This window comes from Nasonia vitripennis, chromosome 1 (genome assembly GCF_009193385.2).
Source record: "Nasonia vitripennis strain AsymCx chromosome 1, Nvit_psr_1.1, whole genome shotgun sequence".
NCBI classification, from domain to species: domain Eukaryota; kingdom Metazoa; phylum Arthropoda; class Insecta; order Hymenoptera; family Pteromalidae; genus Nasonia; species Nasonia vitripennis.
Window position 1 is genome coordinate 16,238,850 of NC_045757.1, and position 26,573 is coordinate 16,265,422.

Consider the following 26,573-nt stretch of genomic DNA (forward strand, 5'->3'; position numbering starts at 1 on the left):
ATAGGCTGTTAGCTGATGAGGGCGCATTTTTCAGGCTATCGCCGAGAAGCAGCGCAGCAGCGGCGTGAGCCCGTGAGAGCTATCTCGAGCGGCCTGGCAGCGGCAAGGGAGAGGGGGATAGCGGCGGCAGGCACAGTGTGTAAAGCAGCCGCAGGGGAGAGCGGAGCTCAGTCGTAGTCGCGCGCGGCAGTCGTCGGTGCGTCGTGGCAGCGCGAGGAGAAGGAACGCAGAGCACGAGTCGAGGAAGAGGAAGAAAAAAGCGTGAGCTACGAGAGCTGGGCCTGCAGCTTTAGAGAGAGAGAAAGAGAGAAGAGAAGACTTGCAGCGGCCTCATCCCCGTGGGACCGCAGTGCATGCGTGCGTGGCTTGTGCTCGTGCTGTTGGTGTGTATATACAGCTGAATCCACAAGCAGCGCAGCGACGCCCCGACAAAGCTCTTCTCTCTTGGGAAGGAGAAACGACGCTCGCGATAAGGGGGATAAGCAAGCGCCGACGAGGGAGGAAGAGCGCAGCGCATCAGCAGTGTAGCGTCGTCGCTCGCCACAGAAAGAGAGATAGGGAGAGAGAGCGTCGTCGCGATCCTCGCAGCTGGTCGTTTGTTATATATCCACATATATATATATATATATATATATATATATATATCGATCGAGCGAAGCTTCGTTCTCGCCACCCTGTGCGCGCGGAGAGCTCGAGACGCCGCCGTTGAGGAGAGAGGGAGAGAAAGCAGCAGCGCCCCAAGGATAATAGGCCGCCGCGGCTTCTGCGTGGCCTGAATTCGCCGCCGCCGCGTATACACTATACACGTATATATACCCGCTGCGGGAGGGAACGTACGCGCGGCCTTTCTCGCGTGCTGCTGCGCATCGGAGCGAGAGAGGGAGACTCGACCGGGCAACGCCGTAGGACAGGTGCAGCTGCGCGACCCAAGAGAGAGAGAGAGAGAGAGAAAGAGCAGCGCTATACGGCATACACGACACGGTACGTGGGAAAAAAGCTGCCGCCGCTGCTCGTCGACGCCGTAGTGCACGGCGCCGATGCACACGAGGAGAGGGCATGCGCCAGCAGCCGAGCCGCAATAACTGCGACGGACGACGCCCCCCGGGCCCTATGTCCTCGTGACAGAGCCCCGAGTGTCGCGCGAGCCTCCACACCGCACCGATATAATCCCGCAGCTGCGCACACCCCGTCGTCGCCCGCAGAAAGGGGAGAGAGATCGAGCAAGAGGAGAAGCAGTGCAGAGAGGAAGATTATTGTATAGAGTGAGTGATAGTTGTTCGGTCGTCGAGACACACACTGCTGCAGGAGTAGATAAGCGCAGAAGCCAAGTCATGAGCGAGGGTAACTCCCGAGTGCCGGATCTCGAGCCCGACGCTATGAGCAACAACGCCGCCGGCAGCGGCGCCGGGACGGCCGGGTGTGGCTGCGTCCTCCAGCCCCAAGCCGCCTCGGCTACGGCCACGTCGAGCCAGCTGACCGGCCCGACGACTAGCTCTGACCCCACCATCACCATCAGCATCACGCCGACCACCGGCGGCCAGTTCGATATCACCGTCGACAAGAACGAGAGCATCGAGAACCTCAAGAAGATCATCTCCAAGAGGCTGAAGGTGGCCAAGGAGCGCATCTGCCTTCTCCATCGCGAGAGGTGAGCCTTTCTCACGTTTCCTGTTACCTATACGTATTTTCATGAGTCACTTTGCGGAAGGTGCAGGCAGGATGGAAGGGGGGGGGGATTTTTCATCCTGTTTTTATATATGCACTCGACTACCCCAGAGAGAGAGAGGGAGAGAGAGGCAGCGAGTTTTTGCGGACGCGGCAGACCGGTCTATCGCGCTTTAAAAACTGCGCATAGCCGCTGATGCTCTTTATTGTGTGTGTGTGCGTGTGTGTGTGTGTGTGTGTATCTATCCCCCGCTCTGCTCTCTTTTTATACACTCGTCTCTGCGCGTACACTATGTGCTCAGAGGCTAATGTGTGTATCGGAGTTTATTGACTCGCGCTATTAGAAGCTCCTATACGTGCGATAACAAACATACAGCTGTGCGCGCGTTTGGTCTCTCGAAAATTTATAACTTATACGCTTAAACGCACGCCACTCACGAGCTGTTTTTGTTTTCGATGCCTATACTCCAAATTGATAAAGCTGCTGCCGGCGTCACAACAGCGCGTCTGCTGCGCAAATACAAAAGAGCCCGCCTATTGTTGTTCATAACCCCGCGAGAGGGGAGAGTGCGCAAGAGCTCGAGTAATATTTTCGCGGAGAGGAGTCAACAGGCGAAAGCGGAGCGAGCGTTGTTGATCAATTTTTTTCGCGTCGAGCGCGAATCGGCGCGCTTATCTCTGCCGACGAGAGAGGCAACAAGGAAAGCGGCGGCCATAAGAGTTATTAATAACACGACGTCGCACTCGCCGCAAAAACAAAGACTCTGGACACGCGCGCACGACAAAAAACGAGCATATAGAGGAGGGAATTCTTTCTCGTTTTTAAAGGGCATTTAAAAGGCGCGCGCGTTTCACTCTCCGATGATGCATCGCTCGTGTACTAATACGTGTCACGTTCTTTTCCGGCTTTTGGTTTTTCTCGTGCGTCGTTGAGAGAGAGAGAGAGAGAGAGAGAGAGAGAGGGGGGGGAGGAAGTCGTCGACAAATACACGCACACACCTAATTCCACGATAACAACGATCCGTGAATCACACATCGGAGAGACATGAGCGCGCAGAGGAGCAATCATAGCCGGGAGCAGCAGTCAGTCGAGAGTTCAATTATCCGTCTCTACGTAAGCGTCCCACACACCTAGACCGAAAAAGCTCCGAGCCTAGCATTCGGGGAAGCAGCAGCAGCAGCAGCAGCAGAAGACGAAGAAGCGGCGCAAACGTCTGCGTCCTTCGCCGCGGCGGCGGTAGATTAGACGTCGACCTACGCGCTAAGCCAGAAACAGCAGCAACGATGCAGTATTTCGGACGGCTATGTGTGCGCGATGCTTCCCTCTCGAGGCTTCTCTCTCGACGTGGGAAGCTCGGCGGCGGCGGCGGCGGCTGTTGTGGGCAGGGGTCCGGGCGAAGCGCTAACCCACACGTCGTTCTATACACCCGCGCGCGCGCGCGCGCACATGTGTGCGTCTCTCTCGCAGCTCTCTTCTAAATGACTGTGGGCAGGCGTGTCTCTCTCTCTCTCTCTCTCTTTCGAATGCAAAGCGTCGCACTGGAATATTTCTTTATTCTTAATTCTTCCTTTTCGGTGCGAGAGCTGAGCGCGATGGCCGCTATCTCCCTCCCTCTCTCTCTCTCTCTCTCTCTCTCTCTCTCTCTCTCTCTCTCTCTATCCTTTGAATTCGAGGGATACCTATATACGATAGCGTATCGAACGAGCTTTCCCGTGCGTGGGTGTCAAGCTGCTGCTGCGCAGTCCGCGGAAATTGATACCGTGCACACTTCGCTGATAAGAGCCCGACTGCCTTTGTTTCTTCTCCTTCTTCGATAAAGAACGAAAGAGCAGGTCTTTTCCATCGAGCTTTCCTTTTAATACGGCGAATGCAGCAGCACCGTTCCTCGAATTCCAGTCTCAGGAGCGCGAATATTCGACGAGAGAGAAAATTGCGTTCAGCCCACGGTGGCGCGCCGGCACTGCTGCCTCCTCCGCAACCTTGGCCGGCGCGTAATATTCTCTCGGCTCGTGCGTCCCTCGCGCGCGAGCATCACCCACCTCGTTTTTTGTAATTTAAAACGTGCGCGCAATTGTCGAGGGCGTCTGTATGACGACGACGCTCGCTCGAAATGATCGCCGCCTGCGCGCGACTTCTATATTATCTTGGCGGGCGCGCAAACACTCCCCCTACGCACTTTCGGCTATTCCCGGCAGCGGAGAGAGAGAGAGAGAGAGAGAGAGAGAGAGAGAGAGAGAGAGAGAGAGAGAGCGGATGGGCCGATTTTTGCCGCCCCCGAGCTGCTTTGCTGGTGTGTTCTTTATATCTCTGAATGATATTTCGACTCGATCTTATATACGGCGATGTTAAATCGCGATTGAAATTTTTGACGACGAAGAAGACGCGTGAGAAAACACACCGGATATTATAATAATAGTTGTGCGCGATCTGCTCCGATCGAACCGCGAAAGAGAGACGTTTTACAAAACGGCTTACCCATACACACAAGCTTGCGTAACTCTCTGCGCACATGAATAATACATTCCTTTTTCTGCGGCAGAACGCTAACTTGGCGAAATATACTTGCGCTCCGTCGAGCAACAACAACGGCGGCGCATCGGGAGCCGAAAAAAAGTCGCGCGTGTGCGCTGATCCTTTTGTTTCCATCAACACCGCGCTTTGGAAATTTCGATCCGCGTTGTTTTTCTCCCTCGTATAGTGCACAATCGACGCGCGTATATACTTAACCCATATGGAAAGATCGACCGCGAGGGAGGTAAAAAAGCGCAGTTATATCGGGAATCGGCGAAGTAAACACGCGCGCGGCGGTGGGAATCAAAGTCAAACGGCGAGAAAGATCTATACCATACACCCCGCATCAGCCGTCTGTGTGTATACGCTGCTGCTATAGAGGGGAGCGTATACGCGAGCGGCTGCCTTGACGTGTGCACACGTGTGCGGCCGCACTGCTGCTGCAATCATATTTTGAAATCGCGCTCTCTCGCGTGGAATAGTAAACGCGCGCGGCGCCGGCCATAGCGCATAGCGCGAATCAAGGTTTCTCGTGCGCGAAGCAGCTTTTCCTACTCTTTTTTCGGAGAAATTTCTCATTTTCACTTTTCTCTCGTCGTAACTATGCGCCGAATCGACAGCTGACTCGAGTGTGTGTGTGTGTGTGTGTGTGTGTGTGTGTGTTTTGTGTTTACGTTATACTACTCACACACGGACGAGCTGCTAACGATGGAAATATACTTGAGACGCCGAAAAGCTCCTCTCTCTCGCTCTCCGATACTCCTCTCTCGGGCGAAACTCGAAAATAGTCGCAGCCGAATATCCGCCAGCGGCGAAACGAACGAGAGAGGGCCGGGCTGAGAGAAAGAGCGTAGGCTGCTGAATCTCTTCCTCTCCCTCGTCCGTACCTCCTCTGCGGACTCGACTGCTCCGTTTTTCTTTTTATCCAAGTGATGAGGGTGGTATGGCCGTGAGAGAAAGAGAGAGAGAGAGAGAGACTTCTGCCAGGAAAAATCTCACGCGAGCATTAATTAATCAGTCGTTCGGCGTCGACCCTTTTTTCTCTTCGATTTCCATCGAATATAAGCGCGCGCGTGTGTCCTGCACTGCTGCAGGTATAATCTATCCATCGACGCGTCGCGCGCGCGCGCGTAACAGGGAATTCGCTCATCGATATAATACCCGATGCAGTGTGTACACTCTCCGAAAGAGGTATACACAGAGGAGGGGGGGGGGGTAGAAGGAGAAGAGCCGGTCTTTCTCGGTGCATCCCTCGAGGTTGCTGGCCCCGGCGACTCGTTATTCAGCTGCGAGAGAGAGAGAGAGAGAGAGAGAGAGAGAGAGAGAGAGAGAGAGAGAGCTGCTCGTTTTCTTTGTGCAGCAGCGGCTGCCGGGCCAGTTCCAGGCTCTCGCGCGCGCGCAGGTACGCCCTCCACTGCCGCTTCTCTTTCCCCCTGGCTGTAGCTGGATTCCCTCTCGACTTTTGTCCTGCCGCTGCTGCTGCTGCTACTCTGCTGGTTCTTTATCTCGAGCCGCGAGTGAGAGAGAGAGAGAGAGAGAGAGAGAGAGAGAGAGAGACAGAGACTGACGTCACCCCACACGCCACACCGCTGCTGGCTTCGTTTCTTTCGATTTTTCACTATATACGCGTGTGTGCGTGTGCGATGCAGGTTCTCTCCTCTCTGGCTGCTTTATTGAAGCCGCCACCGCCGCGCGCTGGCTTCCCATATACCCAGCACCTCTCAGCTGCCTATAACTTGCCTTACAAACGTCGGAAGTGACGAAGCCTTGTGGTCAGCTCTCTCGCTTCTCTCCGCGGAGGATATATTATTATATTTTTCCTTCGCTCCTTTTTTCCTTTAATTCTCTTCTTCGCTCGAGAAATCGATGACGCGATCAGTCTCCCGAAGGAGAGATGCTTTTCCGCGAATCATCGCTGCAGCTACATGTGTGTATCCGCGCGCGCGTGTATAAACTCGGCTGTGCTTTCCAAATCGAACTAACCCGCGAGAGAGAGAGAAGAGAGAGAGGGAGAGAGAGAGAGAGAGAGGGAGAGAGAGAGAGAGAGAGAGAGGGCTACCGCTCGATAAATCAGTTTCGTTGCCGAGATACCGCGAGCGAGCGAGAAATCGCGGCAGCGGCGGCCCTTTCCTTCGTTATGTATACACACGTACACGTACACGCGGACTCTCTCGCTCTCTCTCTCTCTCACCGACGAAAAGGGGGACAGCGCACTCGCGCTGCCTGGATACCGAGAGTCGATCATCTCTGCGCGCGGAAGAAAAGAAAGAGTGAGAAAAAGCCCCCGATTTTCTTTCACGAATAATTTTTTTTCTCAACGCTGCCCCACTCACACTCACACACACACACACACACACAGCACTGGCGATAACGAGCGCTCGCGCTTAGAGAGACTTTCAGCCCAAGGCGTCAACGAGAGAGCCGCAGCATGCAGTCCTGCTCGCCTTGCCCTCGACTCTCCGCAATAAAACGCGCGCGCGCGTGTGTGTGTGTGTGTGTGTGTGTGTGTATATATACATATATATATATATAAAACGCATCGTCAGCGCACTGCACGACGTTATATTATGCTGACGCATGCGCGATCCTCTGCAGTTTCGGTCTTCAATTTCGGAGGCTTGCTTTTCGCGCCTCGGAATCATATCATCGCGCGTGGAAGCCTATATACGTAACTATAAGTATTTCTATACGCGAGAAAGTCAGCGTATACACGCGGCAACGCAACCGCACAAAGAGATTTGCCGCCGCTCTCTCGCCGCACGCGCATTTACGAGCGAGTAAAAGTCAGCCGACGCCGCGCGCGTGTTTTGACGAACGCACGAAAAATATATATCAGGGACTTATCGCTGCTGCAGGCAATATACACTTGCGCGACGACGACGACGACGACGAGGGCGCTCGACTTCAATCTCGTCGGGGCATCGGGTTTCTCTCGAGAGCGCGCGATGACGACTCGCAGCGTTAAGCTGATGCGCGCGTGCGGACGTTATAACGCACGGAGTTTCATTCAGCCTCGAGACAGCCGCGCTCGCTCTCTCTCTCTCTCTCTCTCTCTCTCTCTCTCTCTTTCCGTAAAATATTATTCTTGAGATAAGAGGCGAGAATCTCTCTCTCTGGTCTGATAAGATTCGGCGCTGCGTTTTTTCTCGAGTGATTGTAGAAATATTTATAGGCCGTAGAGAGAAAGAGCTGAGATAGTAACGATGTGCTTAGCGCAAAGAGAGAAAGAGAGAGAAAAAAACGTCCCTCGAAAAACAAGGACGAGCAGCGCATCTCTCTCTGCCCGGCATCGCAACAATGAATCCGCATCTCTCGCGCGAGCAGTCAGGAAATTCCTTCGACATTCCGAGCAGGTATATATATACGTATACAACAAGCCTACACAGAGTGAGAGAGAGAGAGAGAGAGAGAGAGAGAGAGAGAGAGAGAGACGTAGACGGCTCGCGGCCTTTGCCGCGTAATAATATATTCCGTAAATCGTAGAAATAATCCATAGAGAGCGAAAGTCCGCGCTCGGCGCGCGGCTCTGTAACCTTGAATCTCTCTCTCTCTCTCTCTCTCTCTCTCTCTCTCTCTCTCTCTCTCTCTCTCGCTCGCGCATGTGTATATACCAATGTATATAATGCACACGCGGCTTCGTGCGCGCACACGAGGCTATGATTCACGTGCGAGCCTCGCCTACGCCATTCCCGAGACGCGGCGCACAACGGCACAAGTGTCGGGGTCCTTTGACCACAGCCGCCTCGCTCCTTCTCTCTCTTGTACGCGCATACGTTTTCTTTTACCTTCTCTCGCGCGCCAGCAAGAGGAGGGAGAGGAGAGAGATCGAATCATCGACCGGGGAATTTCGGCCTTTCCGGGCGCACGCACGCCATTATGGAGTTGCCGGCGAGAGAACGGCCGAGTCCAGTCCATAGTCGTCGTCGTCGTCGTCGTCTTTGCTCTTCTTGTTTCTTAACGCGTATATAGGTATACGTATATACACGCCCGTATACCTGTTAGGCCAATCGAGAGAGAAGAGATAGTGCTGCAGCCACCGGGAGGATATTCAAATGAAAATTATACCCGACGCAGTTTATTGTTATCTCTCCCTAGGTAGCCGCTGTAAACGCTCGATGCTTTACGCGCGTCGCGGTGAATTTTCTCGCCGACCAATCGATCTGTAATGCTGGAACAGAAGAATACAACGATTAGCGGCTCGTTAGCGGGTACACGACGAGGCTCGCACGAAATGGCCATCCGCGCGTCTCGCTGCGTGTGTATACATCAGGAGGACTGAATTTCGAAGCAAGCGACGAGTTTTACTGGGTTTTCTGGGGACCAGCAGCAGCGGCGGCAGTGGCTTTTATTTACGAGAGCCGTCGTCGTCGTTGTATATACTTATATCCCGGTGTGTATAACCGCCGCAGAAAAAAAGGAAAAGAAAAGCGCCGAGGACGGACGGACCTGCATTTTCCACGAGATAATGGGGGGAGACCCGTCCGCCTCGCGCAGAGCGATACATGCGGGATGTGTATTATACTCGCCGCTCTGCTGCTGCCCTGCTCGAGAAGAAAGGAACATCGTGCCGCTCGTTTTCTATACAAACGGCGATCGAAAATTCTCCGACCCCCTCGCCTATACATCGATATTTTCCCTCGAAAGTGTCTTCTCTCCGGAATTATTTACACACACGCGTATATATGCCTATTGTATAACAGAGTGAGAGATAACTGGAGCGAGCGAGCGAACTCGAAGGCTGCAACAGACTCAACATAACAACAACGCGCTGTGATTAAATAATATGTATTGCATAGAGCTATTGAATCCCCTCGCGCACGCGTGCACGCGGTGTGTATACGTCCTCGTCATCCGCGATATTTTCCAAATACGCTGCAGCTCCGCCGCTGACACGTTTTTCATGGGGAATGCGCAAGGCTCTTTCCCTTTTACGACTCTCTTTTTCTCGAGGTTTTCGGAGATACACTTCGCCTGATTCGGCTCTCTCGACTTCCTCGCTGCTAATTTTAGTTATAATGCGTTTTTCCGGTGTTGACGACGTTGCGCGCGATCGTCTCGAAAAAAGTGTGTCTCTGCGCACTGCGACTGATGAATATTATTTCTCCGTGTATCCGAGAGACTTTCGCAACGCAAGCGAGCAGAAAATCCCTCGTTTTTTTGCGTACGGAGCGCGCAATCGCGCTATACCGATGCGCTGGCGACCTCGCGCGTCGTCGGCTGGTTATCTCGCGGCGCGAAACAATCGCCTTTATCGCTTGTGTTATATGCCGAGCAGTACTGCAACAACAGCGCCGATTGAGATAGCGCAGCTCCTCTAATCTTTCCGCGAATCTGTCTGCGCTTGCGGCGCTAATCGACGCCACGTAAAGCTCGCACATGGCTGTAAGCTCTCGTTTTCGATCGCTACACATACAGCCTCGCGTATACGTGCTATACACACACGAGAGTCGCGGAGAGTCGAGTACTGTAGGCGCGCGCGCGCGGGTTCCGCCGATTTACGGTTACTTTACCGTTAGCCTTGTACTGTTCGCCGCGGTCGTCGCATGACTTTCCTCTCCTCCGCCGCCGTTGGCTGCTGGTGTACCCTAAAACTCATCGGGATGTGCTGCTGAAAACGCAAAGAGTTTATATTATACACGATGTATAAGCGACGAGCGAACGTGTTACACGCGGCGCGTATACCTGGAAGCCGAAGATTACCTTGAGATTAGACGAGGACTGGATTATCTCGGCCGCGTGTGTGTTCAATGCGTTCGCCGCTGAATTATGCCGTCTCGAGCGACGTGCCGGGATGTATAAATCGCTGCGACTGCTGCATCGAATGAATATCGAGGTATATACGTACAACAGCGTGTTCAGCCTTTTCGGGTGACTCGCACAATTCGAAGCCGATTCTCCGGAATTTCCGGTGTAAGCTGACCTCTCTCTCTCTCTCCCTCTCTCTCTCTCTCTCTCTCTCTCTCTCCCCCGAGCACTGCGTATACCTTCGTATTATATAGCACACGGAAAAAAAGTTTGAATCTACTTTCGAATGAAATAAAGAAGAAAAAGAAGGAACAAGCCGACAATCGAATTTCACCTCGCGAGCGCTGACTCTTTTTCTCCTCGACGACGCGACCGAAACCTCTCTCTCGGCTCGAGTTTTCGCGTCGCGGTTTGTAGGTATATATATATATATATACGTATATAGCCGGAAAGAAAAGTAGCGGGCCGTTCCGCTCGGCGCCCGCGTCGGGCATATCCGCTCGATTAAAGGACGCCAGTGTACATAGTATAGCCCGGTGCGATTTCCAGCGAGAGACTTGAAAAGGCGCAGGAGTCCGACGACGAAAAAGCAACACGTGACGAAAACGTTACGAAAACGACGGCTGCTATATATAACATGAGAATCGAAAGCGAGGCGATTCTTTTTTCGTTCATTTTCTCGTCAGAAGCGGACGAATCTGTCCCTAGCGCTAATTATCGAAATCGAGGGAGAGCGAGTCTTGATGTAATCCTCGCGTTCGGAGGGCTCTGGCGCGTGTAGTTACCGAGTATATATCCCGGGTCTCGGGAGCGAGCGAGCGCGGCTAACGTAGTGGAAAATGGAGACAAGATCCGCAAGCGTATAACGCTGCACATATATACGCTCACCTCGACAATCTGTTTTGATTGTATGAAAATCAATTCCAACGGCGGCGGCGGCAGCAGTGTGTGTGTCCCCTTTCGATATATATATATATATATACACACACACACACACACACAGTAGCTCGTCTTTCTTTCGCGTCCGGTCCTTTTTATCGCGCGCTGTTATGTGCATATACGTACGCTACTCGCGTCTTTTTTTGTTCTCTCTCTCTCTATCCCTCTTCCTCTTCCTTTTTACGCATACGTAGGTATATACACTCGCTCGCTCGCGCGCATGTGTGTATACGTTATACTGCACACGAGAGAGGGAGAGAGAGAGAGAGAGAGAGTTGACCGGCTGCAGCAGCAGCATAGCCGGCGATGTTTAACGTTTTGAATAAGCGTTTTATTGCGCGCAGCACGCGTATCTCGCTCGATTTATCCACCGACACACGCGTATATGTTGTTTTATTATACTCACGGCTTTTTGTTTTCGATCTTAATTGGCCATACGCGTTTGCTCTCTTGTCTCTGCTTCTGTGCGCGTCGACTACCGTTCGGAAGGCAGTGCGCAGTCGCCTCTAATTTAAGCTGTATATATTACGATCGCTTCTTCCTCGGTTCGAGAAGAGAGCGGAAAAAAGCGAGCCGGCCGTCGAGGGTTTCGAAATTCGGCGAGAGACCGAGAGAGCAGCAAAAGCTGAGCGACTAATTTATGATAATTGGCACAATGCTCCATCCGTCAATCGCGTGTATAACGTATCCCGAGAAAGATATAGCCTATACAGAGCTATAGTTTCTCAACAGCTCTCTTTCGTCGACGGCCGTCGCGGCGGCGGTAACGTTTTCACTCGCTCCGAAAATCCAGTCTCTCTCCCAGCCGTGTACTGCAGCATTAGTACAGCGAAGGACGTTGTGACATCGAACTTTTCCACGAGCGTCTCTCTCTCTCTCTCTCCTGCTCTTGTGTGTGCGCTACTGCCATGCAAAGTATAATTGGCCGTGCGTGCGACGAGCGTGCGTAATCGCCGGGAGCGCACCGAGCGAGCGAGAGAGAGAGAGAGAGAGAAGTGTTCCGAGCCGCGAATGCGTGTGTATAGCTTATAATAGAGAACGAACACACCAGGACGGATTACGGCGCTCCGACGACGATGATGCGGTTGCTTTTGAGGATGATGTCTTGTTGAGCGCGAGAACGGACTCTGTTTATGCAGATTCGATGAGGATATACAATCATGCATGCACTACACCTTGTGTTTTTATCGAGGGGAGCTATTGGTATTTATGAGTACCTCATCGTCGCTATTTTCGGGTTTATCCCTCGCGCGCTAACGAACAACTTATGCAACGCGTCTGTGTAAATCATACTCGTCGCTCGTCACAAGCAGCCTCGCCGATATCATAACGATCATCATCCTCCGTGAGCTCTCTGTGATGTGCAGTATTATCGAAAATACACAGCGGTAGTTATTTTGACCCTTATTATATATACAGCGCTGCATGTAAATCTGCGCGGGCTGGAGAGAGAGAAAGAGAGATTGACGTCAGAATGGCGCCGCCAGCAGCGCTAAATTCGATTAATAAATCAATCCGCGCGCAATGCCGACGATTAGCACGTAGTAAACTCCAAACTCTGCAGCGCGTCGCTTAGCTCCTCTGCAGCAGCAGTGAATAAACTCGTGCCGGATCGTGGAAAGTGCATTATACAGAGGACCTGAACTTTTCTCGCTCTGTCGCAACGCTTAAGCTTCGTATACAGAGCAGCATCGGAGAGAGACGACGTCCAGTGTACGCCCGAGCGAGAGAAAAAAAGAAGAGCCGAGCGATAAGAGAACGTCGACAAAGAGCTGATTGTTTTGCTCTCGCGAGCTCGATAAAGACGTCGCGTCACTCCGATGTGCACCTTGTGTGTGTGCGTATATATATAGACGACAAACGTGCGCGCGTTCGCGCATCGGGAGATTAGGAACGAAAACGTTTTTATTCCGAAACCGCACCGTCGGTTGTATTGCAAACGGGAGCGAACCGGCTTCGAACCCGCGGTGTGTAAACTCACAGGAGAGTATAAGAGGTTCGTATAGAGTGCGACGTTATCTAACGAGGAAAACGCGGCTCTGCACGTACAGTACTCGCTGTGTATGAAACATTGATGGGATATGGTGATCGATATCGCATTTGTGCCTTCATATACCGCGCGAGTTTTATATGTTCTCGCGGTGTAGTGCTGCCGCGCCTGGAAAGAAAAAGGGAACGAAAAATTGAAGCAGTATCGCCTATACATCGATATTTTCCTCGGCGCGGGCGGCGCCGCCGTCGTCTATTGGAAATTTATTGTGCGCGAATCTATAAGCGGCGGCTCGAGTCCGCTAATAGAACGGCTGGCTCGGAAAAGTTTTTAGAAAAATACCTATTGTTAAGCGCACACGCGAATACGAGCGTAATTAATGCATAGTATAATTTTATTTATAAATTAACGTGCACGCCGCAGCTTATTAGCAATACACAAGCATATAAGATGTATTAGTTGAATCATTAGCAGCATAAGTCGACCGCGCGTAAACGTTATTTCCGACTTGTTACGAGCGCGCGTGTACGTGTATTCTCTTTGCCGACGAGGTGCACGGAAGAAAAAAGTGGGAGGGGACAATAAAACGCGGCCTTTATTCAAGGCATTTTCTCATATAAGCGCTCTTTATTCGCTGATAAGGATTTACGCTGCGCCGACTTTTCGTCACAGTGTGAATCGTTCGTGTATATACGCTGTCTCATACTGCACACATGACGTATATAGCCTGTCTCTGCGACAATGCGCTCGGACATCGGAGAGCTGGAAACGAGCTCGCGTAAACCAGCAGCGAATCGTTATATACCTATTACTCGAAGAACAACGTACGCATATTCGCTCTCCTTCACACCGATGCACAGCCCTCTCTGTATAGTATGCATGCAAAACGTGTATATAATCCATTATCGAAGAACCGGAAACTCGCCCGGTTCTGAGCGCCGCACTCGCGCGATGATTTTATTAATTGAAAATATAAAGGCGCGAAACGAGGGCCGCCGCCGATGCAGCGCTGCGCACTTGTAGAAGCGCATTGTACTTACGCACGAGGCCTGGCTTTTGCCGCCTCCGGCTATAAATATAATGCGTGCGCGCCCGCGATTCCTTCTCTCTCCTCGCTTCCTATGTAGGTATATAATGCTCTCTCTCTCTCTCTCTCTCTCTCTCTCTCTCTCTTGCGTACGAGCATTTGCATTTCGCAGCGGCTTCTCGTATTCGGCTTAAGGAGGCATTTAATCGCGCGCCTCTTTAAGGCAGTTGTATTAATAGCAGCTCGACGCGGCGCTTTGACGGACTGTAAACGAGTGTAACAATAAGTGATCCGCAACGCGGGTTGAACGTCCGGGACTTTTCTCTCTCCGATCTGTCCATCAAAAAGCCACTGCGCCTTTGGAATTTCTATCCTCCCCGCGATTTACGTCGCGATTTAGTCGCTGATTTTTCGCGCGAGAGAGAAAAAGCAGCCGCTGCAACCCGGCGAGTCATCCCGCGCGCGATTGATCGCAGTCAAGCGCGAAGCTGCCAAGCGAAATTCCCACAGCCTCTCGTTATACAATGCGTTTGTACTTATATAGATATATTATTCGGGGCACTTGACACACTCGAGTGTACATAGGTGTGTATAACGTGTACTTGATCGAGACTTTTGACTTTGTGATTTCAGGCATCTGCGCGAGGGTACCCTGGAGGAGAACCGACTGCAGGACGGCAGCCGACTGACGCTGCTGCCGAGCGTCGAGACTGGACTGCTGGTAAGTCGCGTCGAGCACGCATACACAACACTGAACACGTACACGTACACGGACACATGTCTTTTCTCTCCCTCTTTTTATGTACCGTTTTCGCGCGAGGCAGCTATTTACTCGTCGCGCACTGCCATCGACGCGGTTATGCCTGCAGATGTATAATAGAGGACTGATTAGCCGCTGCACACGTGTTGCACGTACAGTAGGAATTTTTTCTCTCGCGAACGGAGTGAATTGTACCTATCGGCGATTTCGATCAGGGGGATATGACGAATGAGTCGTCGGGCTGCCGTGTGCGTCATTGCACAGAAAAAACTGCTCAGCGCACAAGTTTCAAAATCCCATCGCACACTCGCAACTCTTCTCCTCGTCCTCGGCTATCGACCATCTGTATACCATCAGCTACTATACTCCATAACCAAAAAAAAGAAAGCCAAACAAACGAAAGTGGCGCATACGTAATTACGCGATTGCTCTCGTCCACAGCAGCTCTCATCTCATCAGCATCACCTTCGTTACGTAAAGGATATAACTCTTCGCGGCGACAAAACAACAATATTTCCTTATAAGCTCTCGCGCTCGTATAACGCAAGAATTCACCGCTGCTGCTGCAGCGAACGGTAGTCTATCCTGAAACCGATATGCAGCAGCTCTCGGTGCGCAGGCTCTGCGGAAGATTACGCGCGCGCGCGCGCGCGAGAGAGAGAGAGAGAGAGAGAGAGCGAGAGCCCTGGATAAACTCCGTTAACTCTACCGCCGCCGCTCAGGTCACTTGGTTTCTCGGCCATATCCTCCGCGCGACGGCGACGGCGACGCTTCTCGCGTTTCGTATACCCGTGTGCGTGTATGTATCACATATACTGCTATACGTCTCACCTATATATTAACCGCGTATACTATACATACGTATTTACCGCGAGTTCTGCCGATGACGCCCGTGTACGCATACATATGTACATTTTGAGCAATCTTATCGGAGCCGGCGGCCGCTATTTTTTGGGTCGCCGTACCGTTATCACCTCCGCCGCGGCGCTGCTGCTGCGTGGAATTCGTCTCGTGAGCCGCGCGCGACCTTTCTTTTTCGAGCATCGCCCGCTCGTTCTCTCTATAGGTACACCTTTCTGCCCCTCGTCGCCCTACGTGTGTGCGACGAGTATTGAGGATTCAGCGGTATATGAGCTCGTGTACGTTTTTTACGCCCGAGGCTCACAACAGGTGCTCCTTTTTTTCGCGCGCTGGCGTTGCGAAATCCTATGCACACAGACACTGCTGTGCAATGCGTTATTGTCGCGCAGCGCACTTATATCGGCTGACTAGCTGTAGCAGCGCGCGAGTATTGCAATGTTTAAAAATATACCTATACACACGCCAGGCGTTCTCGCGGAGCGAAGAGGAGAAGAACGCATATAACGGGGAGTGTGTGATGTGTGTGTAGCGGGAGAAAGCGCAAAAAGATTGCGGGCGCGCAGGAAGCGGCGGCACTCTTTGGAGCCTTGTGTGGCGGGGGGTATCGGCTACGTGTGCTATTATAGAGAAACCCAGAGGCATCAGCTGACTGCACTGCAGGGGTGTGTTCCGAGAGCCGAGCTGGCAACAGCGCGCGGGCAAGTGTCGTGCGTGCGCGCCCTTCCTCTCCTCTCATTCTTTCGTTTTATTATGCAGCTGTGGCCCCGAACTTGTGACTTCCACTCGCACATCGATTGATTCTTTCCCGCGTCGCCCGTATATAGTGTAAAAGGAGTATATGTTTGCGCTTTAATTGTCGTGAAAATCCCGGCTCTGTACACATAGACGGGCGCGCGAGGTTGAATGGCGGCGGGAAGTTTGATCAGACAAACGCGTTTAACGCAGCGCAGCGGTGGTTAAAGTTAACGAATTTCAATCGTCCGCAGCCGCGCGTCGATAAGTGCATTAAAGGGGATGATCCGTTCCACTCCTCTCTCGCTCTCTCCCTCTTTTCCGCGGAGCCGCTCGGAAATTCGATTCTCTCTCTCTCTCTCTCTCTTTACATTGCTGTATATAACGCGTGCGCAATCTGCATGCAAATTCCCCGTTCTCTCTCTCTCTCTCTCTCTCTCTCTCTCTCTCTCTGTTCTGTCTCTCCACCCTTCGCAGTGGCAGCAGCAGCAGCGCCGACGGGGAACCGCTCGATCGAGGCGAATTTCCCACTCTCGCTCTCTCTCTCTCTCTCTCTCTCCATCCCTCTCTGTACTTACCCGCACGGGAGAGCAGAGCCGCTGACTGTTGCTTACTCCTCGCGGCGCGTTAAGCACCGATCACTGTTCCCTCGCTCGGCGCGGCGCGGAGCTCGAGCTTTCACTTTCTTCTCTTCTTTTTGGACTGCTGCTGCTGCTGCTGCTGCTGGGAAAGCTTCTTTGCGGGATTGATTTTACGCTTCTGCGCGGGGAGCTTGCTGTACTTTTATATGTATACGCTGCGGGGACATTTTCTTCTTTTTTTAAGGAGGTCGCGTAATTACCGGCGGCTGATCGATTTCGGGAGCGAGTTTGATTGAGTGTTTATGCGAGTCGTATGCGTAAACCTGCGAATTTGGGAGAAAAGGGAAAAAACGATGCTTTCTAGGAAAGTGCGATGCTCACGTGTTGTACATAAATATTTATAGTGTATAGGTATAGCCGCACATCAGCTGCGCGTCGATATATCGAAGGCACAGCGGCACATCCCCTTTAACGTTCGATGAAATCCAACAAAATAACAGAAACTCTCCCGCCGCTCTCTCGTTCACTCGTTCGTTTCACATACACAGATATATAGTTATACATAGCACGGAGCAGCAGAAGAAAGAGAGAGAGAGAGAGAGAGAGAGAGAGAGAGAGAGAGAGAAATCAAACACTGCAACATATATATACACACACAGCGCGCCGGCGATAAATTGCCGCGAAAATATGACTTTGACATTCAATTTGCACGTCGGCTCGCGCTCGCGTTAATTATATACCGATGCGCGGCGCGATTCGCCTTAATAAATTAGCCGCGCGCTCGCGTAGGCTGCAGCGGCACACAGGTGTTTGTGTGCGTGTGCGTCGGTGTGTATATATGGAATCTCGTAGAAAGAAGCGATTCATCACTCTCAGTCCCGGGAAATATAAGCCTTCCGTGTGTTTTCAACTGATACTGCTATATGCACATGTTATACACACACACACGCGCACACACGCGCACACACGCGCACACACACACATACATACGTGTGTGTACGTTGGAAAATTCGGGGAAGCGTAAATACACGCGGCCGCTTTTATCAGGGCTCCGCGTCAGATGCACTTCTCTGTCGGACGCTGCGCGATGCTCGAATTATTCTCGGCTGTATCGTCGATGCGAGCGTTATATGAGTATATATATTAAGTGTAGTTGGCGCCGACCGCTGGGTGGTGATACAGAAGAAAAAAAAGAGAAGCGCGTGTGTTTTTGTAATATACGATGTATCTTTGATGCTCGCGCGTGTCGCCTATAGCTTTTTCATTTCGCCATTTAATATCTATACCCGAAAAGACGAACAAGAGCGCTGTGCGCACGAGTATTACACATCTATTTACATCGTGAGATGACACACGACGACGTCGGCATCGCACTTTGATTATCGACCTGATAACGATTCGTGTATATCCGAATGATTGTGTACACACAGCGCCTTTATTTTGTCTCTCCTCTCGCGCGAGCTGTGTATATAGAAACGCTCGAAAACAAGTGCATCAATACAGCGAACACACACGCGCGCATACACACACACACGAATATAGAGGCCGCAGAAGTAAAGCTCCGCGATCCGTATGCCGTCAGAGCCCCGCGCGCGCATCAGTGCACCCCACGCAAATCAAATATAGCCCATAGCGGTGGCGGCGGCTACGCCCTCCCACACGCGAAACGCGCGCCAGCGCTTCGTTCCGAAAAAACTCGGCTCTGCGACAATTAAACTCTCTCTCTCTCTCCCTTCATGTATCCCCGGGACGACAAGTCTCACATATGAGATATCCCTCGCTATCTCCGACGAGTGTGTGCGTGTGGTATGTGGGCGCCGCGGTTTATCTCAGGGCTGGCCATGGCTTCCTCTCTTCTCTCTCTCCGGTGCCGCCCTCGCAACTTTTTCGACGCGTCGGCGGCGTGAGACGACGGGCTTTTCCCTCTGCACATAGTCCGCGCGCTTATCGCCGGCGCGTTATCTTATCGCGCATCACGAAATTCCGGAGGCTTTTGCGCAAGCGCCTTGTATAGTACACAACGTTGCCCGCTATGTTCCGTATATACAGGATGGTATTTCGATTGTGATTCGAGAATTTCGATGCAGTCGGAAAAAATCGCGCCGAGATGAAAGGGGGAGAGGAGAAAATGGGAGAATACACTATGGGTTCTCGCGGGCATCGCTGACGAAAGTGTATGCGTGTGCGTGTACACTAGGCTCTCCCGTAGGGGGGTCGCCGGCGCGCTGATTAAGAGTCCCCTGTTAGCTCTCGGCACAGGCGGCGCGGCGGGGGGCGTAGTTTTGCCTCGTGATTCGGTAATAAATGAGCGGCTCTCTCTCTCTCTCTCTCTCTCTCTCTCTCTCTCTCTCTCTCGGATTAAAGCCGAACGTCCAGACTCCCTCGCCCTCTCTTCTTGGCATATAACGCCGATGCCACCCACCATCTTCCTCCGACGATGTGCACAATAATATAACCATAGGCCGGTCGCATTTTACACTTTTCTTTTCTCCTCGCTCAGGCTTCTTTGACACGCACAAAAAGAGAGCAGGGGCTTATTGTCCCGCTTTCCGTCTTTTTGTATACGTGTATAGTGAATACGCGAGAGAGACAGATGCCGCGAGTTATATTGGACGGCTCGATGATTTTGCTTACGTCGCCGCCGTGCTCGACTCTCTCCCTCTATCCTATACATCAGCGGCTCTAAGGTTATTGACTATATCGAAGCCGCCGCCGCCGCCGCTACTCGTGGGAAAGTGTATCGGGAGAGGAGATCGACGTCCGTTTTTACGTTAGCTTGTCCGAGAGAGAGAGAGAAAACACTTTTTCCCCGTGCGAATCGTCGCAGTTCTTATCGGCCTCGCGACTATTCTCGCGCATATAACGCGCGTGCGTCGGTCGGTATTCACAAGCCGAGTCATCTCGGAGAGTCGATAAACTCCGCGAGACCGAATTGAGAAACCTTCGGCGTCGGTTTTAATCGCCTGTATCCGCGCTCTCTTTCTCTCCGCGATGATGCTAGCGAAATGTGGAAGGCCAGACGCGCGTAGGTGCCTGCAGCGATGCGGATATGTATGCGAGGGACCTCCTGAAGTACGCACATGACGTGGGACGACGACGACGGGGCGCCCCTGTCGTATAGTGCTTTAGGGACGCCTTCTCTCTTTTTTGCTCTCTCTCTCTCTCTCCCTCTCTCTCTCTCTTCTTGTTCGTTTTAACGCGTTCTTCGTGTATAGTACACATATATGGGGGAGGCATAATAATATTCATCCAACGTGTCCGAAGAAATAGGTCTCGATTCTTTAGCGTCGAGCTTGCGACTCTTAGTACAGACGCATCAGTGGTGTGGGTGTATAGGTGATGCGCTTCTTCTCTTCACACCCTGGCGCCATCTTGCCTCGTTCTCGCGCCGCTGCTGCTTCGACTGCTGCCCTCGCGACCCGACTGTAAAATTCTTCGATTTTAATTCGTTGCTTATAACCAGCGTTAAAACACACATACCGAATACATTACAACCGCTCCGTTTCACTCATTGGCCAACGCTGCGGGTCCTCCTATTTTCCCGCATCCGAATTGCGTTTGGCATCGCGCAGAGCACGTATATATACACTCAGCCGTGCGGAGAGAAAGAAAACAATTAAGGTCGATTCGATTTTCGCTTTTCGGAAGCTTTCTCTCTCTCTCTCTCTCTCTCTCTCGTGTGCTATTCTCGGCTCCGGAAATACGTGCTGCGCTGCAGCGCAGTGTTATTATGACTCGCATTTTTCGCGCAGCGGCTGCGCATCGCGTATAATAACGTAATGTAATTAATGAATTAATTAACTCCGCGACGCGCGACGGTTATTATTAGCAATTAACTGTTGGATAACGCCGCGGGATATGCGAGCTGATTTGAGAGGCAGCGCAGCGCGTAATTCAGGCCCCTTTTTTTCTCCGTTATAGCTCGACAGTTAGAAACTCTCCGCGTATATTAGAGTGTATGTGTGTGTGTGTGTATTATACGCGCGATAGAGAGAGAGAGAGAGAGAGAGAGCGAGCGGTAACGGTCAGCGGCGGAGTTGAAACCTGTTAAATTCAACTGTAACCGATAGCGACGAATTAATGCCTCTACGGCACAGTAATATAGTGTGTATAACGTTAAGGGTCGACTTGATTTTCACAAATTTCGTATATTGAGAAAATAGCCGCATCAGCATTGTATAGAGCGCGAGAGAAGACTCGAAAGAAACATTTGCGGTGCAGACTTAAAGCCCCAGCAGCCGTACCGGTATACCGCCTGCCTATCGAAAGAGCGCGCGCGTATAAGAGGATGAGTATTCGCACAGCCGCCTCTCCGTCACTCGTCGGGTATCTCTCTCTCTTTCTCTCTATATATCTCGTCGCATCCTCGCGCTCACACACACACACACACACACACACACACATGCACAGTCCGAAAGGAAGTCCGTCAGGTGTACCCGCGAGTCTCGCCGCGAGGTTTCTTCTTCCTCCTCTGCAGGTCTTCTCGCGCGCGTATTACACACACACACACACACACGTGTGTGCGCTGCGCGGGCGATGTCGTCGGGGGCGACGCGTCTCGCGCGCGCGTGTATCGATTTCCCACATCTCCCCCGTGTATATGCCCGGCACTACTATGACTCTGTACTTGCGGCGTGTGTGTGTTTGCGCGTCGATATGGCTCGGTTAGCTCCGGAATCCTTACGCTCCTCGGAATAATTAAAGTATATGGTGGATGAGCGCGCTTATCGATTTTATTACGTGTGTATCGCATCGGCGTGCTGGGCTGGGCTTGACTTTGGTAGCGTTCGCTGAACCGAACAATATGCTCTCTCTCTCTCTCTCTCTCTCTCTCTCTCTCTCTCTCTCTCTCTCTCTCTCGTCGTTGGATACAATAAACGCTTATCAATGAGTGTCGCTCAATTAGCAGAAAAACGCGCGTGTGTACTACACTGCGGCGCAGCTCTGATGTAACGTGCACAAAGATTCTCTCTTACACAACGTCGGCGAAATCCATCGGACGGACGAGGGCAGTTCTCTCTTCCTCTCTTTGTACCGTATAGAACAGCTGATCGGAAGGAGCGCTTTTGCGAAAAAAGAAAAAATTGCAATGGAAGTAAAATACGCAGTCAGTGCACGCGCACAGAGAGAACTTACGTAACGTCGCTCCCGCGTGTGTTTTGTATACGAGAGGGGACAGAGTGACGCATAATGCGGGGAATGCTCATCTCGAAAGGAGAGCATCAGCAGCAGCAGAGCGACCGCATGCGCGACGACGACTTTTTCGGGGGGTATATAGCTGTACATATATAATGCACACACGCGCGTGGGATCTGCTCTCTTTTTGCGGTGTTGTGTGCGGCTCGCAGCCATAACACGCGAGAGCCGTGTGCGAGGTTTACGTAACGCGCGACGTATGTACGGGAAAAGTGTCTTACCTTTTCTGCGCGCTAACTCGCTTTTCAAAATTAAGCTCGCTTCTCGGCGGCGCGATGTGCAGAAAGAGAGAGAGATTTTCGTAAATCGGCACAGAGGCTTTTCGACGATTTCGCGGCCGCGCAGGTTCTCTCTCTCCCTCAACCGGTTTTCACCTCTCTGACGCACGAGAAGTCGGTGCGTGTATGGGTGGTCGACGGGCGAAAAAAGCAGCCTCGGGACGCGCGAGAGAGGTCGGTCTCTTATTTTCCCCAATACACTATATCATATAAATTATACACACACACACCCACACACACACACATGAGATATACTTAAGAGAAAAGGAAAAACTGAAAGCTGACCAAAGAAAACCACTATTTGTCGACGTTATAGAAGCCGCGATACCAAGTCCAACGAGGCCTACAGCATAGCGTGCTCTCGTTACAGGCCCAGCGCCCGGAGCAGAGCGTCATGCAGGCCCTCGAGAGCTTGAGCGACTCGCAGGTTAACGACTTCCTCTCGGGCAAAGCGCCCCTCAACCTTACCATGCGCCTCGGCGATCACATGATGCTCATCCAGCTCCAGCTCTCGACCGTCACCCCGGCCAACGCCGGCACAGCTGCTCCCGCCGCCGCCGCCGCCGCCGCCTCTCTGCCCCAACAGCCGCAGCAGCCTATTCAGCCTGTGCAACCTATGCAACAACAGCAAGAGATAGAGCAGCAGCAGCCGGCCCTCGACGCGAGGTGAGTTCTCGCGCGCGTGTGTGCGCCTATGTGTTTTGTCTTCCCCCCTCGCGCGAGCGCGCGTGGGAGTGTGTCAGAGCGGCGAGCGCCGGTTCTATAGGCGCTAGATCGATTTTCTCGGGGGCTGCTGCTCCGATGCCGCCCACGCGTCTTTGCTCGCTAGGCGAGCACCGACGAAACGACGGGGAACGAGGTTTTTTATTCTGCTTTTTTTCCCTGCATCCACACAGGCGGTCCGCGGGAGTCGCATCCGGCAGCTCGTCCACGACGACGACGACGGCGGCGGCCTCGAAGCTCTCGCTCTGCTCCTCCCTCGTGAGCAAGCTCGCCGCCACCTCGAACCTTTTCGGAGCGCCGAGCCCACCCAACACGCCGACCTCGCCCATGGCGCCTTGCTGCAGCCAGCAACAGCAGCCGGTCCAGCCACAGCCGCAGCAGCAGAGCTTCGTCCAGCCGGAGACTCCGCCCGTCACGCCAGCCGCCAAACAGCCCCCGGCCGGAACTCAACAGCAGCAGCAGCAGCAGCAGCAGCAGCAGCAGCCGCAAAGGCAGCCGCCCAAGTACAGGCACCTGCGCTCCAACAGGCACGCCTTCTACCCGTTCACGCTGCTCGACCTGAATCGCCAGACCAGGCAGGCCGCCAAGACCGCCGCCAAGACCGCCGCCAAGACCGCCGCCACGACACAAGGTACGTATCTATATTAATCGACATCGATCTCGCGGCGAGCCGTATCCTAACTAAGGCGAACGAAAAATTTCAGCGCCAAAGCCATCCTGCCCATCGTGCCCCGAAGCCTCCGAAGCCAGTCCGAGCCCGAGCTCCAGCTCTGCGGCAGCCTCGCAGCAACAGTCCGCCCCGTCGTCTCCGGCTGAGCCGGCGACGAGCTGCTGCAAGTTCTCCGACTGGTCCTTCATTCTGGGCCCGTGCGACTGCTCGAAGCTATCACCAAAGAACAAGGTCTGCGCCAGCCACGCGAACAGCAGCCTCCCACAGGAGGCGAGCAGCGGCGCTAGCCCCATGGAAGTCTGCGCGCCGGCAGCGACGACGACAACGACGGCAGCCTCGTCGGCCTCGTCGGCCCCGTCGACCCCCGCGACGCCCGCGACGCCCGCGACGCCCACGACGCCCACGACGCCCACGACGCCCACGACGCCCACGACGCCCACGAGTCCCGAAAGCATGGACACCTCGTCCAGCGATCCCGCCGCCAACCCCACCGCCACCCTAGACACCAGAGCGCTCGTCGAGGCTTCCAGGAACCTCACCCAGAAACTCAAGCAGCTCTCCTCGGAGGTGAGTTTTCGAGAGAATATGAGAGAATATTATTATAGGCTGCAACGATCTGTATCATTGGCCGCGCGACGCGGTATCGTCGAATCGACGCAGCGCGCGCAGAGTCATCGATTCAAGTGAGCCGCATGACTCAGTTCTCGTTAGGCGTCAACTCGTGCGAGTTCGAGAGAACGAGTGACCCACTTTCGGCTCGAGCTCGTATAATTATCCTCGTGGCTTCGGTTGCTTTCAGGAGAACGCGAAGCGTCGCCAGGGAGCGATAATCGAGAGCATGCACCACCACGGGAAGGGCGTGTACACGGGCACGTTCAGCGGCACCCTGAACCCGGCGCTGCAGGACAGACACGGCAGGCCCAAGCGCGACATCAGCACCATCATCCACATCCTGAACGACCTGCTCTGCGCGACGCCGGCCACGACCGCCGGGCACTACAGGTACCACAGGCACCCGAGCACCCACCACCGCGCCTCCGCCTCGTCCGCCTCGTCCGCGGCTTCGATCAACTCGCCGGCCGCGACGTCTACCGGCGCGACCCAGACGCCTTCGATGTTTGCCCTGACGTCGAGCGGAGCCCCGGGCACGACGTCTGTAGGACACGCGCCCGCTGGATTGGAGGCCACACCCGGCTGCCCGGCATCTAGTGGTGAGCGTCGCTTCGGAAATCGTTGCGCCGACCAAAACAAATTAATAAATTTATAATTTATAACCTATTTCCGCTCGGCTTTCAGAAGAACTCTCCAAAGAAAACGAAGCCACCAAGGGCAAGATGAGGCGACTGCGCCTGGTGATGGAGCAGCGGCGGGAGAAGATGCGCGCGAGGAGGCAGGCGCGAGCCGCGCCCTACACGACCAAGTGGGCGGCAGTGACGCCCGACCCCGACCCCAACGCCTCGTCCTCGTCCTCCAGCTCGTCCAGCCCCGGCAGCGGCAACTCCTCGAGCGACCCGCAGAACGAGCCCGAGCTCAAGCCCTGTAGTCCCGAACCCGTCGTCGCTTAAGCCCTGCAGCAAAACTGTATTTATTCGTTGCTGTGAAACAAGAGAACACGAACGCCCGGCCTCGGTCGCGTGAGAGCCCGTGGGACAATTCGCGATGATTCCTTCAGTAGAGCCTCATTGTAAATCGAATCGAGTGCGTATTCGAGGACGGATGACACGAATGGGGAAGTACACGCACGCGTAATCTCTCATCGCAATCATTGCACTCAGTTAAGGAGTCCGAGTGTCGTTGAAGGCTATATATGTATGGCATATGTATATCGGCGACTACGCACACTCGTCGAACTTATTACTGTAGAATTTTATGTTTGTAATATCTGTGTGCTGTGACGCTTTTGTTCCTTTTGAGGCACTTGTTTACTTTTCCTCCTTCAAGTTGTATAGCTATTGCCAGAGTTCTGCTGATGTTGTCTATGACTTTTAAGAATTTCGAGTACTCATATTTATATATTTTTCGTTTCGAATATGAAGCACGCGAGGGGATTCTTAAAGGTTGCGAGAACGCTACTCGGACTTTTTAATTTGTACGTAGTTACTGAATTAGGTTACAAAATCGAAAAGCAGTCTTGCACGTACACAAAAATAAAATAAATAAATGAATAAAAAATACGCGCAAAGACGTTCACAACGATTCGCTGGGGATAATAAAAAAGGATGATATATGCTGGTGATGACGGGCAGATCGATGAATATACGTAGTGATAAATTTTATACGAATTTATTTTTGTTGAGTGTCACTGATAATTTCTATTTTCCTTTGCTAATGAGCAGCGCAGGCTTGGCATGAGCCGCAAAGTCTTTATTTTTCGTCAATCTGCCCTATACGGCACTGAGCATTTTTTAAACGGACCACTCCGCGTCGTTGATTTACAGATAAACAAGTCGAGAGGTATGAAAGAGTGTATGTAAGTTTGCGATCACAGGTCCTAATGAGTAGACTTTATGCGATAAATTCACAGCAAGGCCTGAGACGCCAGAAAACGTTTAAGTTTAATAGGTACTAAATATTACACTTTCTAGTGTTAGGTTTAGGTTTTACTTAGAAAAATGATTATTATTATTATTATTATTATTATTATTGCTATTATTATTATTATTATTATTATTATTATTATTATTATTATTATTATTATTATTATTATTATTACTATTGTCATCATTACAGTTCAAGAACTGGCTCAATATTGTAACATACGAGTATCTCGAACATTATAAAGTACCAAAATAAATAAGAACTGCTTGCTAAGTCAAGGTGTAGTCTTACTGCGATTTCGTTCGAACTTGTCGTATGAGCGTCACGACCACGGCGTTATATGTTGTGTGCTTGTG

At 52.5% G+C, this 26,573-nt stretch overlaps 1 protein-coding gene across 3 annotated transcripts; it reads left to right on the plus strand.

The window, feature by feature from the left end:
• The first annotated feature begins 48 nt into the window (after window positions 1–48).
• On the plus strand, window positions 49–26,490 carry LOC100122403 (midnolin-B). Of its 3 annotated transcripts, none has more exons than XM_031931260.2 (7): window positions 49–1,648; window positions 14,512–14,599; window positions 22,603–22,952; window positions 23,183–23,640; window positions 23,714–24,246; window positions 24,479–24,890; window positions 24,979–26,490. In XM_031931260.2, the coding sequence occupies exons 1-7, from the start codon at window positions 1,332–1,334 to the stop codon at window positions 25,242–25,244; spliced, it is 2,424 nt and encodes an 807-aa protein (XP_031787120.1). In that variant the 5' UTR covers window positions 49–1,331; the 3' UTR covers window positions 25,245–26,490. The 3 variants fall into 3 exon arrangements, with proteins under 3 accessions (XP_031787120.1, XP_031787119.1, XP_031787124.1); XM_031931259.2 differs by having other exon boundaries at window positions 55–1,648; window positions 24,976–26,490; XM_031931264.2 differs by having other exon boundaries at window positions 57–1,648; window positions 22,657–22,952; window positions 24,976–26,490.
• Window positions 26,491–26,573: the final 83 nt, after the last annotated feature.

Excerpts from the sequence above, each read along its gene's own strand:
- LOC100122403 (XM_031931259.2), top strand. The coding sequence starts at position 1,332 with ATGAGCGAGGGTAACTCCCGAGTGCCGGATCTCGAGCCCGACGCTATG. Across the intron at positions 14,600-22,602 it reads GCGTCGAGACTGGACTGCTG|AAGCCGCGATACCAAGTCCA; the intron begins GTAAGTCGCGTC and ends TCGACGTTATAG. Across the intron at positions 22,953-23,182 it reads CAGCCGGCCCTCGACGCGAG|GCGGTCCGCGGGAGTCGCAT; the intron begins GTGAGTTCTCGC and ends GCATCCACACAG.